We start from the raw sequence: 16354 nt of genomic DNA, 5'->3' as shown, positions 1-16354 counted from the left end.
GCCAGAGGTGATGGGTTCAAACCCAGCCCCGGCAAAAATAAATAAATAAATAAATAAATAAAATCATAATAATAATAATTAAATTATTAGGTACACTCTGACAATGGAAGTACTATAAAGGCATTAAAAAGAATAAGGAATATTTGCAAGTGATAATATAGAAGGATTTTTTTTTTTGAGACAGAGTCTCACTATGTCTCCCTTGGTAGAGTGCCGTGGCAACACAGCTCACAGTAACCTCAAACTCTGGGCTTAAGTGATTCTCTTGCCTCAGCCTCCCAAGTAGCTGGGACTATAGGTGCCTGCCACAACACCTGGCTACTTTGTTGTTGTTGTTGTTGTTGCAGTTGTCATTGTTGATTAGCTGGCCCAGGCCGGGTTCGAACCTGCCACCCTCGGTGTATGTGGCTGCTGCCGTAACCACTGTGCTATGGGCACTGAGCCAATAACATAGAAGAATTTTTAAGATATAACTGAAAAAAGGAATCTACAATGTGATAAATATACACACATACATACAGAAAGACTGCATAAACATATAAACACATACATTTGTAAAAGCATACACATATTTGGAAAAAGACGGAAGAAATATTAAAAAGAACTGACTCTGAGAAGTAAAACTTAGGGTAGGAGGAAGAGAAAGACTTGTTAAATGTTAAAATTTGTCATCCAGATAGAATATTTAAAAAATACATAACAACCTTTTCGAGAACTATTTGGCAGTTTCTTGTAAAGTTAAACATATGTGTGTGTGTGTGTGTGTGTGTGTGTGTGTGTGTATCCTATGACCCAGTAATTCCACTCCACATTAGCAACCCAGGAGAAATAAAAATACATGTCTTCAAAGAGACTTGTACACAAACATTCACAGCATTCTTGTTCATACAGCCCTAAACGGGAAATAACTCAAATATCCAACCACTACTTAATGAATAAACAAACACTTATATTTCAATTATACAATATTACTTGGCAATAAAAAAAGAACAAACTACTGATAATGAGAAAAACTTGGATGAATCTTCTATTCTTCTGAGTCAAAGAAGCCAGAACCCCTCCCCGCAAACCGAGTACACGTGTATGTACACTACACGATGATTCCATTTCTATGAAGCTCTTGGAGCAACAAAACCAATCTATGATGATAGGAGTCAAACAAAGTAGCCCGGTGGTAGTGGTGTGTGGGGCCAGGGGACTGACTGAAAATAGAATGGAACTTTTGTGGGTGATAAAATGTTCTTTTGCCTTGTTTTATAGCTAGTAGTTATGTGGATGTATACAACTGTCAGAACCAATTACACATTTAAAGTGTATAGTACAATGGTTTGTAGTGTATTCATTTAATTTTGTAACCATTACCACAATTTTAGAACCTTTTCATCACCTCAAAAAGAAACTCCATACCCTTTAGCTATGCCCCACAGTCCTAAGGAACCATTAATCTACTTTCTGTCTCTACTTTCTGCCTTCTCTGGGCATTGCACAAAAACAAAATTATATAATATGTGGTCTTTTCTTACTGCATTCTTTCACTTAGCAAACTGTTAGGTTTCACCTCTGTTGAAGCAAGTACCAGTACTTCATTGCTTCCGTGGTCAAAGAGTGTTTCATAGTATGACTATAACACATTCTGTTTATCCATTCATTGGTTGATGATAGACATCTGGGTTGTTTCCACTTTGGGGCTATTATGAATAATGTTGCTATAAATATCAATGTACAAGTTTTTGTGAGAACTATGTATTTTATTGTATAAAAACTATATTTAGGGCGGCGCCTGTGGCTCAGTTGGTAAGGCGCCGGCCCTATATACCGAGGGTGGCGGGTTCAAACCCGGCCCCGGCTGAACTGCAACCAAAAAAAAAAATAGCTGGGCGTTGTGGCGGGCGCCTGTAGTCCCAGCTACTCGGGAGGCTGAGGCAAGAGAATCGCTTAAGCCCAGGAGTTGGAGGTTGCTGTGGGCTGTGTGATGCCACGGCACTCTACCGAGGGCCATAAAGTGAAACTCTGTCTCTACAAAAAAAAAAAACAAAAACTATATGGGCGGCGCCTGTGGCTCAGTGAGTAGGCGTCAGCCCCATATGCCGAGGGTGGTGGGTTCAAACCCAGCCCTGGCCAAACTGCAACAAAAAAATAGCCGGGCATTGTGGCGGGCGCCTGTAGTCCCAGCTACTCGGGAGGCTGAGGCAAGAGAATCGCTTAAGCCCAGGAGTTGGAGGTTGCTCTGAGCTGTGTGATGCCACGGCACTCTACCGAGGGCCATAAAGTGAGACTCTGTCTCTACAAAAAAAAAAAACGATATTTAATCTTTAAGAACAAATATAATAATCAGATTGTTACTATAAAGCAAGATTTCTGAGTATTTCAGTGGATGGCTAAATAAAACCATCTCAGAATGCCAGACAAGCAAATTATAAGAAAAACATATTCTTTCAGAGGAGAAAAAATTGTATGTCAATAAAAACAACTAATCGGACATGTGATACGCATCTCCTGTTGGAACAGAGGTTTCCTGTATGAGCGAGGAAGGTATCTGAAAGGAGAACTGAAATCACTGCCTCACACACAAACTTCAGTAGAACTCATATAAGGCTTCAGTGACCAAACCACAAGAATATTTATTATCATCTTGACATCTCTAGGTCCCGTTAACAGCAAAACCAACACTGAAGTATCATCTAATTCTTTAGAGGGATACGGAAAGAAGTTCAGTCCATTTACCAAAGGCAAAAAATACCTTTAAAATAATGTCTGTGTAGGCTTGGTGCCTGTAGCTTAAGCGGCTAAGGCGCCAGCCACATACACCACAGCTGGCGGGTTCAAATCCAGCCCGGGCCTGCCAAACAATGACAACTACAACCAAAAAACAGCTGGGCATTGTGGTGGGCACCTGTAATCCCAGCTATTTGGGAGGCTGAGGCAAGAGAATCACTTAAGCCCAAGAGTTGGAGGTTGCTGTGAGCTGTGATGCCACAGCACTCTACCCAGGACAACAGCTTGAGGCTCTGTCTCAAAGAAAAGAAAAAATAATAATGTCTGTGTAGTATTGGGCATAATATTTACATAGAGATATGGTGCCAAGAAGCTGTCATACTAGAAAAAAATTATTTTCTTTACAAATTTAAGAATGCTCTTTTCCTGAAATTATTATAAATTAGTTTTAATACTGTGATACAAAATAAGCTTTATTACTGGACAAAACCACCAAAAAAACTAAAAAAAAAAAACAAAACAGTTAAGAGGCTCCTTCCTGGCTTCCTTTTGTAAAAATGTTAGGAAATTGCCGTATTCCTACTCTCACGGGAACTCTTCTGTATACTTTACAACACTTACGTCCTCATTTAATCCACAGAACAGCCTTTTAACGCTGTATTTTATTGCCATTTTACAGGTAAGAAAACCAGGATTAACTAGCTACCCTACATACTGAAGAGAGTGAAGAGGTTGGGACTAAACCCAAGACTTCATTTTTACAGAACACACACCTAAAATCCCAGCGCATCCCCTACGCACCCTCTGTCCATGGCCACCGTCCCTGAAAGCGCACCTGCACTACGGCCACCTTCTCGCTAATTGTTCCTTGTGAGTCCCATGTGCTTCCATAAAAAGTATGGAAAACACTGCATCAAGACTGCTCCAGGATTACCAAGGACTTCATAACACCTAACTCCTAAGAATACTCTTTACTCTTCATCAATCTTGTTTTTGTGGCCTGATCTCTTACTTTTTTTTTTTGACAGAGTCTCACTCTCTACCTGGGACAGAGTGCAGTGGTATTATCACAGCTCAGTGCAACCTTAGATTCTTGGACTTAAGTGATCCTCCTGCCTAAGCCTCCTGAGTAGTTGGGACCACAGGTTCCTACCACTACACCTGGCTAATTTTTTTATTTTTAGTAGAGACAGGGTCTCTCTCTTGCTCAGGCTGGTCTCGAACTCCTGAGTTCAAGGGAGCCTCCCACCTCAGCCTCCCAGAATGCTAGGATTACAGGCATGAGCCACCATGATGGCCTACTCTCTTACTTTCCAAACTCTCCTCTCTTTGCTCACTTACTATTCCTTCTCTTTATTCTTTTGCTTATTTGTTTTTGAGAAAGGATCTTGCTCTGTCACCCAGGCTGAAGTACAGTGGCATAAAAACAACTAATCATAACACCTAATCATAACTCACTGCAACCTCAAACTCCTAGGCTCAAGCCATCCTCCTGCCCCAGCCTCATGAGGACCTGAAACTATAGGCATGTACCACTGCGCCCAACGAATTTAGTTTTTATTTTCAGTAGAGATAGGATCTCTCTATGTTGTCCAGGCTGGTCCGGAACTCCTGGGCTCCAGTCATCCTCCCACCTCAGCCTCCCAAAGTGCTAACATCACAGGCATAAGCCACTACACCTTCTCCCCATTTCATTATTCTTAATGGCTCTTTTTCTCCACTTACACTTTTAACATTGAAGTCTACTAAAAGTTTTTTTTTTTTTTGCAGTTTTTAGCCAGGGCTGGGTTTGAACCGGCCACCTCTGGCATATGGGGCCAGCGACCCACTCCATTGAGCCACAGGTGCCGCCTGGAAAGTTAAGATTCTATCCTTGATTCTTTGTACTAGATTTCTTTTCAACTCCAACTTTATATTTGGCTCTCTTTTATTTATTAATATTCTCTACCTGGGGAAACGCCACTCCCATACTTTCCACTATCTTAACACATGTTTTAGTTCTTTTCACACACCTACAGTAGCTAATTCAAAGTCTCTGTCTAGTTCAGGCCAATGTTTTCGCTTCTTCAGGGACAGTTCCTATTGACTGCTTTTTTTCCAGTGTGCATGTCTCTTACTTTTTTGTTGAAACCTGGACATTGTAAATAACACAATGTGACTACTCTAAAATCAATCGGATTCTCTCCATTTCCCAAAGTTTGTTTGCTATTACTGCTGTATGTTGTTGTTTACTTAGTGATTTTTCCACACTAATTCTTTGTATTCTTTGTCACGTATGGCCATAGAATTTTTTCTTGGTTAGCTTAGTGGTCAGCTACTGACTGGACCAGAGATTTCCTTAAATGCCTAAACTAACATGTCTTTGATCTTTGCCGGACCTCTGGTATGTGTATTGGGTTTTCAGCCAGGCACTTTACAACTCCACCTTAGCCTTTACTTCCTGCTTCTGCAAAGGCCCAAAGTTAGCCAGAGGTCAGGACTCGGGGACCTTCTCAGATCTTTCCTGAGCACGCCCACAGTTCTGACCATGAGCACTGCCTTATGTATGCACTTGGCCTTCTAGATTCCCAAGAATATGTCAGATCTTTTTAAGACCTCTAGGGATGGGCAGTGCATGTGGCTCAGTGGGTAGGGTGCTGGCCCCATATACCAGGGTGGTGGGTTTGAACCCGGCCCCAGCCAAACTGCAACAACAACAACAACAACAAAAATAACCGGGTGTTGTGGAAGGCACCTGTAGTCCCAGCTACTCAGGAGGCTGAGGCAAGAGAATCGCCTAAGCCCAAGAGCTGGAGATTGCTGTGAGCTGTGACGCCACAGCACTCTACCGAGGGTGACAAAATAAGACTCTGTCTCTTAAAAAAAAAAAAAAAAAATAGCTGACTGTTGTGGCAAGCGCCTGTAGTCCCAGCTGCTCGGGAGGCTGAGGGAAGAGAATTGCCTAAGCCCAGGAGTTGGAGGTTGCTGTGAGCTGTGACATCACAGCACTCTACCGAGTGCGATAAAGTAAAAAAATCTGTCTCTAAAAAAATTTTAAAAAGGGGGCAGCACCTGTGACTCAGTCGGTAAGGCGCTGGCCCCATATACCGAGGGTGGCGGGTTCAAACCCGGCCTCGGCTGAACTGCAACCATAAAATAGCTGGGCGTTGTGGCAGGCGCCTGTAGTCCCAGCTACTCGGGAGGCTGAGGCAAGAGAATCGCTTAAGCCCAGGAGTTGGAGGTTGCTGTGAGCTGTGTGATGCCATGGCACTCTACCGAGGGCCATAAAGTGAGACTCTGTCTCTACAAAAAAAAAAAAAAAAAATTTAAAAAAGACTTCTAGGAATATCTTTTCTTTTTTTTGAGACAGAGTCTGACCATGTCACCCTCAGTAGAGTGCTATGGTGTCACAGCTGACAGCAACCTCAAACTCTTGGGTTTACACAATTCTCTTGCCTCCCAAGAGAGGGAGTAGTCTCCCAAGTAGCTGGGACCACAGGCACCTGCCACAACATCCACCTATTTTGTTGTTGTTGTTGTAGTTGTCATTGTTGTTTGGCAGGCCCCAGGCCACATTCGAATCCGCCAGCCCCAGTGTATGTGGCAGATGTCCTAACTGCTGAGCTACAGGAGCTGAGCCAGGGGCATCTTATTCTTCAGATTTTCACCTTTAAGTTTTTTGGTTATTTGATTATTTACCCCAATAGGGACCTCAGATAGCTACTTTGTTAAACAATGTCACCGATCATTTTTTGACAAATGCCTCTGGGGAAAACTGCTTTGCACCAAGGGAGTTTTTGGTCAAGTTAAGTAAAGGTAAACCTTTCAAGTGGGGTTTACTGGGGTGTTGTCAGACAGGTCAAATAATTGTAATTCTCTAAAGATGGGACTCAGAAAGAGTTCCAACTCTGTTTTCACTCCCTCAGTGCTGGCTAGGCTGCTAATCTTGTGATTGCAGGCTATGGGTTTTCTTTTCTTTTTTTTTTGTAGAGACAGAGTCTCACTGTACCGCCCTCGGTAGAGTGCCGTGGCGTCACATGGCTCACAGCAACCTCTAACTCTTGGGCTTACGCGATTCTCTTGCCTCAGCCTCCCGAGCAGCTGGGACTACAGGCGCCCGCCACAACACCCGGCTATTTTTTTGTTGCAGTTTGGCCGGGGCTGGGTTTGAACCCACCACCCTCGGTATATGGGGCCAGCGCCCTACTCACTGAGCCACAGGTGCCACCCAGGCTGTGGGTTTTCAAGGTTACCATAGAGCTGAGAAGAGGAGAAGGTATTACAGAAAGCGAAAATGCCACTAAGTTTGCTGTTCTTACAGAGATTCTACTCCTTGGTGTTGTTGTTTTAAATAAACACCATCCCCAAACCCCTCAGATTATTGTAACTTTTTGGTTAATTTCAAAGTTATGAAAATAGTTGATCTTGATAGTTTTTGCCACTGTTCTTGGTATTTTTATAAAGGAGAGTATGGAGATGTTGCTATTACTATTTTTTTTTTTTTTTTTTGTAAGACAGAGTCTTAGTAAGTCACCCTTGCTAGAGTGCCATGGCATCGCAGCTCACAGTAACCTCAAACTCTTGGGCTTAAGCAATTCTCTTGCCTCAGCCTCCCAAGTAGCTGGGAGGTGCCTGCCACAACGCCCGGGTATTTTTTGGTTGTAGTTGTCATTGTTGTTTGGCAGGCCTGGGCTGGATTTGAACTCACTAGCTGCGGTGTATGTGGCTGGTGCCTTAGCTGCTTTGAGCTACAAGCGCTGAGCCTCAAAATTATTTTACAGATTGCATTGTACAAGTTTGTCATTTTATAATTAAGGAATGAAGAGTTAAAGTCATTAATTCCCTGATAAAAATAGTCATATAGGGCGGCGCCTGTGGCTCAAGGAGTAGGGTGCTGGTCCCATATGCCGGAGGTGGCAGGTTCAAACCTAGTCCCAGCAAAAAAAAAAAAAAAAAAAATAGTCATATGACCAGTCAACAGCAGAGCCTTAGTAAAATTCTCATTTCAAAAGTTCTAGTCCTGGCTCTGCGCCTATAGCTCAAGTGGCTATGGCGCCAGCCACATACACCAGAGCTGGCATGTTCAAATCCAGCCAAACGACAACTACAACCAAAAAAAAAAAAATATATATATATATATATATACACACACACACATATATAGCTGGGTGTTGTGGCAGGCACCTGTAGTCCGAGCGATATGGGAGGCTGAGGCAAGAGAATTGCTTTAGCCCAAGATTCTGAGGTTGCTGTGAGCTGTGACGCCATGGCACTCTACCCAGGTGACAGTTTGAGACTCTGTCGCAAAAAAAACTACAAAAGTTCTAGTCCTGGTTTGGTGCCTGTAGCACAGTGGTTACGACACCAACCACATGCACCAAAGCTGGCAGGTTGGAACCTGGCCCAGGTCTGCTAAACAACAATAACAGCTGCAACAAAAAAATAAGCTGGGTGTTGTGGTGGGTGTCTGTAGTCCCAGCTACTTGGGAGGCTGAGGCAAGGGAACTGCTTAAGCCCAAGACATTGAGGTTGCTGGGAGCTGTGAAGCCACGGCACTCTACCAAGGGCGACATACTGAGACTTTGTCTCAAAACAAAAAAGTTCTAGTCCTAGCCTCTTTGCCTACTTGCTCTGGTGACAGAGACCCATTCACTGTCTTTGCTGAATGTACCCTGCTTTTCAAAATTTCTTACTCTATAAATCTATCTTTCTCTTTCTCATGCTTGTTTGATGCTTGCCTTACTTTGGGATGTGTCTGTTCATTTTTTGACCAAGAGCATTCCAAGAAACAAGGACCCATGCAGCTGCCTGAAACCTTGGCGTTTTAGGGGATACATAGCTGCCTTAAAACCCAAAATTTTTGGTGCTGCATGATTCAGATAAACCTGACTTAGATTAATTCTGCCTAGACAAACCAACTTGCCTTTTCCATAAAGACTCTAACATAGATGACTAGCTTTCCCTTGCAGGACTGAAAGGCCATTGAAGTTTCCCAAAGACTTCTAGAGGATATCACACTCTATACTCCCTTGGAGAATCTCCAGTCCCTTCTGCTGTGGCTCCTTAAAAAGTTTAAAAAAAAAAAAAAAAAGAAAGAAAGAAAGCAGTGCCTGTGGCTCAGTGAGTAGAGTGCCAGCCCCATATACCGAGGGTGGCAGGTTAGAACCCGGCCCCAGCCAAACTGCAACAAAAAAATAGCCGGGCATTGTGGCAGGCACCTATAGTCCCAACTACTCGGGAGGCTGAGGCAAGAGAATCACCTAAGCCCAAGGGCTGGATGTTGCTGTGAGCTATGACGGCACAGCACCCTATCGAGGGCAAAAAAGTGAGACTCTGTCTCAAAAAAAAAAAAAAGAAAAGTTCTAGCAATGTTATCTCCAGAGAAAACATGTTCTGTGCAATGTAACCACATATAAATAGCATGCTCATTTCAGAATGATTCTTATCTAGCAGGTCTAGCAAGATCTCTATTTGGAAACATCCTATTAGTTAAGTTATAGAACTATACCTGGAAATAAACAAACTTTTAAAAATATAAATGTTGAATTTAGAGTTTCAAGTAATTCAAATTCTCCACAATTAATCAGGATTATTGATGTCTACTACTATAATTAAAGAAAAATCCAGAAATTTATAAACAATGTTTATAAAACATTGTTCATAAAAGTACCAGCTCCCGAATTCAGAGAATACAATCTTCCATTTAAATCAATAAATGAATCATTCATACTTATGGCAAAATGAGCTTTCAAAATTTATGAAATCTGTGCCATCATATTAACCCATAATTAAAAAAGCATGAAACCTGTGAGTCATATTACCTGTAGCTCCCAGCGGGTGTCCCTTTGAAATCAATCCACCACTAGGATTTATGACCCATTTTCCTCCGTAGGTATTATCTCCTCTATCAACCAGTGTTCCACCTTGTCCTACATAAGGAAAAATAGTGTTCAGAAAAGTTAAAATAATGTTGGAAGAAATGATATGCTTTTTTAAAAAATTTCTATATAGCCAAGAATTTCTCAGAGCAAACATTTTTTAACAGTTTAAACTACCAACAGTGTAACATAAACACTTCTAAAGGCTAAGTAATAAATATTGAACAATAAAGGCTTATATTTTCAGAACATTTTTTGCATATAACACAAAATCTTATATGTGTCTTGGAGCTCTCTGGCTTCTAAAATTACTCCAAATACCAGGCCGGGCATGGTGGCTCATGCCTGAAATCCTAGCATTCTGGGAGGCCAAGTTGGGTAGATTGCTTGAGCTCAGGAATTCAAGACCATCCTGAACAACAGCAAGACCCCATCTCCACTAAAAATAGAAAAACTAGCTGGGCATAGTCTCAGCTATTTAGGAGGCTGAGGCAAAAGAATCACTTAAGCCCAAGAGTTCAAGGTGCTATTTCAGGACAAAGTGAGACTGTCTTAAACAGAGAACAACAAAAACCTCGGGGTATACATTTGAAAGTCATATACATATGATTTATATGTATATAGATAAATACGTCGCATATATGATGTATATACTCATACAGAAAGATAATACGTAAAAAATGTTTAACCTTGAGACTGGGTCACAGTTCTAACACTGTCTCTTTCACTTACAGTCTATGTCTTCCACTGACTGCAAATAAAAATATTGGATAAAATACAAAAACGACTACCTGAGGACTCTGAAAAATAAATAAAAGCAACAGGGAATCACAGAGGAAGTTAAAACTTGAAAGAGCCACTGCATAACAGTGACTTTGCAACTGTCTTTTTTTAAGGTTCTCTCGTTGTAACAGTCTTGCCCCAAGATTGAGCACAGCCCCATCAGAGAATGGCAGCAGGGACTGAAGAGGTACCTAAAACTCTAATAGAAATCCCATCCTTCCAACCAAAGGAACCAGAAAAAGAAATCTCTGCAGGTTAGAGACTAAGGGAAGAAGTCCACAGTAGAGAGAACCAGAGAAAAGGATCCCCAATTCTGTGCATGGACTGTGTAAGTCTCAGGCTCACTCTTATACTAAGCATGCGCTTAGAAAACTAAACAAAGAGGTTTTTTCTCTTTTTTCTTTTTTTGTTTGTTTTTTTGAGAGAGTCTCAAGCTGTTGCCCTGGGTAGAGTGCTGGGGTGTCACTGCTCACAGCAACCTCCAACTCTTGGGCTTAAGCGATCCTCTTGCCTCAGCCTTCCAAGTAGCTGGGACTATAGGTGCCCACCACAACATCCGGCTATTTTTTGGTTATAGTTGTCATTGTTTGGCAGGCCCGGGCTGGATTTGAACCCACCAGCTCCAATGTACGTGGCTGGTGCCTTAGCCACTTGAGCTACAGGGGCTGAGCCTTTTTTTCTTTTTTGAGACAAAGTTTCACTTTGTCACCCTCACCCTTGATAGAGTTCTGTGGTATCACAGCTCACAGCAACCTCAAACTCTTGGGCTTAAGCGTTACTCTTGCCTCAGCCTCCCAAGTAGCTGGGACTACAGGCACCTGCCACAATGTCAGGCCTTGTTTTTGTTTTATTTTAGAGATGAGGTCTACTCTGGCTCAGGCTGGTGTTTCGAACTCCTGAGCTCAGTCAGGCAATCCACCCACCTTGGCCTCCCAGAGTGCTAGGATTACAGGTGTGACACCACAGCCGGCCTCTAAACAAAGGCAATTTAGAACCTGTCATAACAAATTGGCTTGAGGTATGGTTTGAGGACAATTTTAACTTCAGAAGGCAACACAGAACCTGTCATAACAAACTGACTTGAGAGCTTGCTAAAACAAAAACATCAACATTCTCTAGACGATCTATATAATTCATCTACCAGGATCTAATCCAAAGTTATTTAATGTACAAAGTATCAGAAAGTTACTAAATATCAAGATAAAAATAATAGATAGGAAACCTGAGAAAGCCTAAGGATGGAATTCTCACTGATTTCAAAACAGCTGTTAGAACTTCTAACAAGGCAAAGAAAGCCACATAAGCAATACCAAAAAGATAAAAGTTCCAAGAGAGAAATGAAAACTATAATATAAAATGAACCAAATGGAAATTTTATAATATACAATATTTGAAATAAAGAGATCACTAGAATGGTTCAAGAGCAGAAAGAGGGTAAAAGAGGAGTCAGTGAATTAAAAGGTATATCAATATAATGATCTAATCTGAAAAACAGAGAAAAGGGGATTAAAAGATAAACAGTTTCTATTTGTACCAGAATGTTTATTGCGGCCCAATTCATAATTGCTAAATCATGGAAGAAGCCCAAGTATCCATAGACTCACGTATGGATTAATAAATTGTGATATATGTACACCATGGAATATTATGCAGCCTTAAAGAAAGATGGAGACTTTACCTCTTTCATGTTTACATGGATGGAGCTGGAACATATTCTTCTTAGTAAACTATCTCAAGAATGGAAGAAAAAAGTATCCAATGTACTCAGCCCTACTATGAAACTAATGTATGGCTTTCACATGAAAGCTATAACCCAGTTACAACCTAAGAATATGGGGAAGGGGGAAAGGGAGGGACAGGAGAGAGGGAGGTGGGCGGAGGGAGGGTGATTGGTGGGACTACACCTGCGGTGCATCTTACAAGGGTATATGTGAAACTTAGTAAATGTAGAATGTAAATGTCTTAACACAATAACTAAGAAAATGCCAGGAAGGCTATGTTAACCAGTGTGATGAAAATGTGTCAAACGGTCTATAAAAACCAGCGTATGGTGAAAAAAAAAAAAGAAAAAAGAAATAAATAGATAAACAGTTTCTGGGACCTGTGGACAATATCAAAAGGCCTACTATGTATGCATCATTGGAATCTCAGAGAGCAAAGAACATCTGAGGCAAAAAAAATACTTTACCAAATATGGAGAAAGACATAGTTACAGAGTTAGGAAACTCAGAAAACCCAAAATAAAATAAACAAAAAGAAAACCATGCCTAGATACAGCACAAACTGTTAAAAAAAAAAAGCCATGAAAACAGAGAGAGAAAAATGACCAGTTACAAATAGAGAAACAACAATTTGAACGACTACAGACTCCCCATCAGAAACCATGGAGGCCAGAAGACTACATTCAGCAATAATTTCCTTTAGGCATTAAGTTTAAGTAAAGATACTCTCAGATGAAGGAAAACTAAAAGAATTCCTCTTCAAGAGACCTGCTTTGGAAGAAATGCTAAAAGAAGTTCTTTAGTCTTAAGGAGATAATGGCAGAGAAAAATCTGCACATTAAGAACAAAGAAAGAGGAGGCGCCCTTTTCTCAGTGAGTAGGGCGCCAGTCACATACACTAAACCTAGCCGGTTCGAACCCGGCCTGGGCCAGCTAAAACAATGACAACTGCAACAAAAAAATAGTAGGCATTGTGGTGGGTGCCTGTACTCCCAGCTAATTGGGAGGGTGAGGTAAGAGAATCATTTAAGCCCAAGAGTTTGAAGTTGCCATGAGCTGAGACACCACAACACTCCACCAAGGGTGCTATAGTAAGACTCTGTCTCAAAAACAATAAACAAACAAACAAACAAACAAAACAGAAGAAAGAGCCACATAAATGATAAATATCTGGACAAATATAAATTTTTTTCTCCCTTTCAAAGTGTTTAAAATTTGTGTGACTATTGAAAACAAAAACTGTAATGTTATATGTTGGGGTTTTCAACAGATGTAAAACATCTAAAAATTATAGCATAGGGATAGTGTAGGGCAAAGTTTATGGTTGTAAGGTTTCTACATTTTTTTTTTTTTTTGCAGGTTTTTGGCCGGGGCTGGGTTTGAACCTGCGACCTCTGAAACATGGGGCCGGCGCCCTACCCGTTGAGCCACAGGTGCTGCCCAGGTTTCTATATTTTATGTGAATGGTACATATTAACTGAAAGGTGAAGGTTAGGATGCATAATACTACAACCCTTATTGCAGTTCTTAACTGGAAGAGATTTGTCCCTCCCCCAGGGGACATTTGGCAATATCTGGAAATGATTTTTGATCGTCACAGCTCTGGGGGGAGATGCTACTGGCATTTAGTGGGTAAAAAGCCAGGAATATTGCTAAATATTCCACAATGCAAAAGCTCTACCACAAGAATGATAGAACTCAAATGTCAATAGTGCCAAGGATGAAAAACCTTGCCATGCAACAACCACTGAAGAAAAAACAAAGAGACACGGCCAAAGAAGTGAAGAGACAAATTAAAATGGCATCTGAAAACATATGATGCAAAAGAAGGCAGAAGAGGACCAGAGAAACAAGAATCAGAGGAGGAAACACAAAGAAAACAATAAAATGGCAAACCTAACTCCTATCATATCAATTAATGGATCAAATTGTTAATGATGTAAATCAACATTGTCCAACACAAATATAATTTCAAATTTTCTAGTATATATTTTATTTATCATGCTCGACATACTTAGATATGTATATTATATATAAATACATATAAGTATATATTCTATATCTAAAATACCTCTTTAACATGTAATCAATATAAAAGAATTATTAGTGAAATACTTTACCTTGTATTTCTCATATTGAGTCTCCAAAATCTTGTGTGTACTTCACATGTCAATTTGGACTAGCCACATTTCAAGGACTCGGTAACTACATACAGCTGGACAGCTCATAGCTATTGTATTAGCATAGGTTTAAGTACTCCAGTTAAAAGGCAAAAATTGACAAAGTGGATTGACAAAGTGTAAAAAACAGTAATTACAGGTTACGTGCTACCTATGAGACATACTGTGAATAAACACCACAAATAAGCTGAAGACAAATGAAGGGGGGAAAAAGTATCATTCAAAGAATAAGGATAAGAAGGATGGAGTGGACCGAGTGACAAAGTGAGACTGTCTCAAACAAACAAAGAAAAATACATAGATCGAGCATCACTAACTCAAAATTCCAAAATCTAAAATAGTGCAAAGTCCAAAACTCCTTGAGCACCAACATGACACCACGGGTGTAAAATTCCACTCCTGGCCTCAGGTGTCAGGTCAGAGTCAAAAGGAAGGAACACACCACACAGTTTATTCAGCATCCCCAAGGGATGAAGTATCTTTCTGGCCCCTTCAGCTGTGATACTTTTTTTTTTTTTCTTTTTGAGACAGAGTCTTACTCTTAGCACCCTTAGTGGAGTACCTTGGCCTCATAGCTCACAATAATCTCAAGCTCTTGGGGTCAAGTAACCATCTTGCCTCTGTTTTTCTATTTTTAATAGAGACGAGGTATTACTCTCTTGCTCAGGTGGGTCTCAAACTCCTGAGCTCAATCAATCCGCTCCACCCTGGCTCCCAGAGGGCTGGGATTACAGGCATTAGCCACCATTCCTGGCCTAAAAAAATGTTTTAATAAGCTAAAAATGGGGTGGCGCCTGTGGCTCAGTGAGTAGGGTGCCAGCCCCATATATCAAGGGTGGTGGGTTTGAAACTGTCCTGGCCAAACTGCAACAAAAAAATAGCCAGGCATTCTGGCGGGCACCTGTAGTCCCAGCTACTCAGGAGGCTGAGGCAAGAGAATCACCTAAGCCCAAGAGCTGGAGGTTGTGAGCTGTGATGCCACAGCACTCTACCCAGTGCAACAAAGTGAGACTCTGTCTCTAAAAAAAAAAAAAAAAAGCTAAAAGCTAAAAATGAAGATCACAAATGTGTATTTAAAGAACAGATCCTGAAGATAAGGATTTGACATCATTAAAAAAAGAAAAGAGAGTGGATCCATCAGTTTCACGGTGAACACATGCTACTTAATGGTATGATGATTAAGAAACAAGCAAAAAAAAACCTATCATGATGAACTGAAAAATTGAAGGGAACTGTGAATATTCAACAGACTGGTGTAGAAATTTAAGAAAAGATCAGGTAGGGCGGCGCCTGTGGCTCAGTGAGCAGGGCGCCGACCCCATATACCGAGGGTGGCGGGTTCAAACCCAGCCCCGGCCAAACTGCAACAAAAAAAAAAAAAGCCGGGCGTTGTGGCGGGCGCCTGTAGTCCCAGCTACTCGGGAGGCTGAAGCAGGAGAATCGCCTAAGCCCAGGAGTTGGAGGTTGCTGTGAGCTGTGTGGCGCCACAGCACTCCACCAAGGGCAATAAAGTGAAACTCTGTCTCTACAAAAAAAAAAAAAAAAAAAGAAAGAAAAGATCAGGTAGGCTTGGCGCCTGTATCACAGTGGTTATGGCGCCAGCCACATTCACCGGAGCTGGCAGGTGCGAACCAGCCCAGTCCAGCTAAACAACGATTACAACTGCAACAAAAAATAGCCAGGCGTTCTGGTGGGCGCCTGAGGTCCCAGCTACTTTGCAGGCTGAGGCAAGAGACACTTAAGCCCAAGAGGGTGAGGTTGCTGTTAGCTGTGACACCATGGCAAGCTACCAAGGGCAACAATTTAAGGCTATGTCTCAAAAAAAAAGAAAGACAGAAAAAAAGAAAGAAAACACCAGGCAGGGTAGCTCTTACCACTCTAGGTGACCAAGGTAAGAGGATCATTTGAAACCAGGAGTTTAAGCCCAGCCTAGACAACAGAGCGAGACCTTGTCTCTACAAAAAATAAAAACAAAAACATGAAGGCTTATCACAGTGTTTCACACCTATAATCTTCACACTCTGGGATGCCAAGGCAGGAGGATTTCTTGAGTTCAGTCTGAGACTAGCCTAAGCAAGAGTGAGACCCCCATTGCTAC

General features: G+C 41.4%; 1 protein-coding gene across 3 annotated transcripts in view; it reads right to left on the bottom strand.

Annotated features, from left to right (window-relative positions):
- SCP2 (sterol carrier protein 2) overlaps positions 1–16354 on the bottom strand; it is a 159607-nt gene that overhangs the window by 60646 nt on the left and 82607 nt on the right. For all 3 annotated transcript variants that reach the window (XM_053576525.1, XM_053576526.1, XM_053576527.1), the window contains exon 11: positions 9516–9623. In XM_053576525.1, coding sequence (XP_053432500.1) covers positions 9516–9623 — 108 coding nt within the window. The remainder of the gene's footprint in view (positions 1–9515; positions 9624–16354) is intronic.

This window comes from Nycticebus coucang, chromosome 22, assembly GCF_027406575.1.
Source record: "Nycticebus coucang isolate mNycCou1 chromosome 22, mNycCou1.pri, whole genome shotgun sequence".
Lineage (NCBI taxonomy): Eukaryota > Metazoa > Chordata > Mammalia > Primates > Lorisidae > Nycticebus > Nycticebus coucang.
Note: the sequence above shows the minus strand (reverse complement) of the source record. Positions and strands in the feature narration are given on the sequence as shown.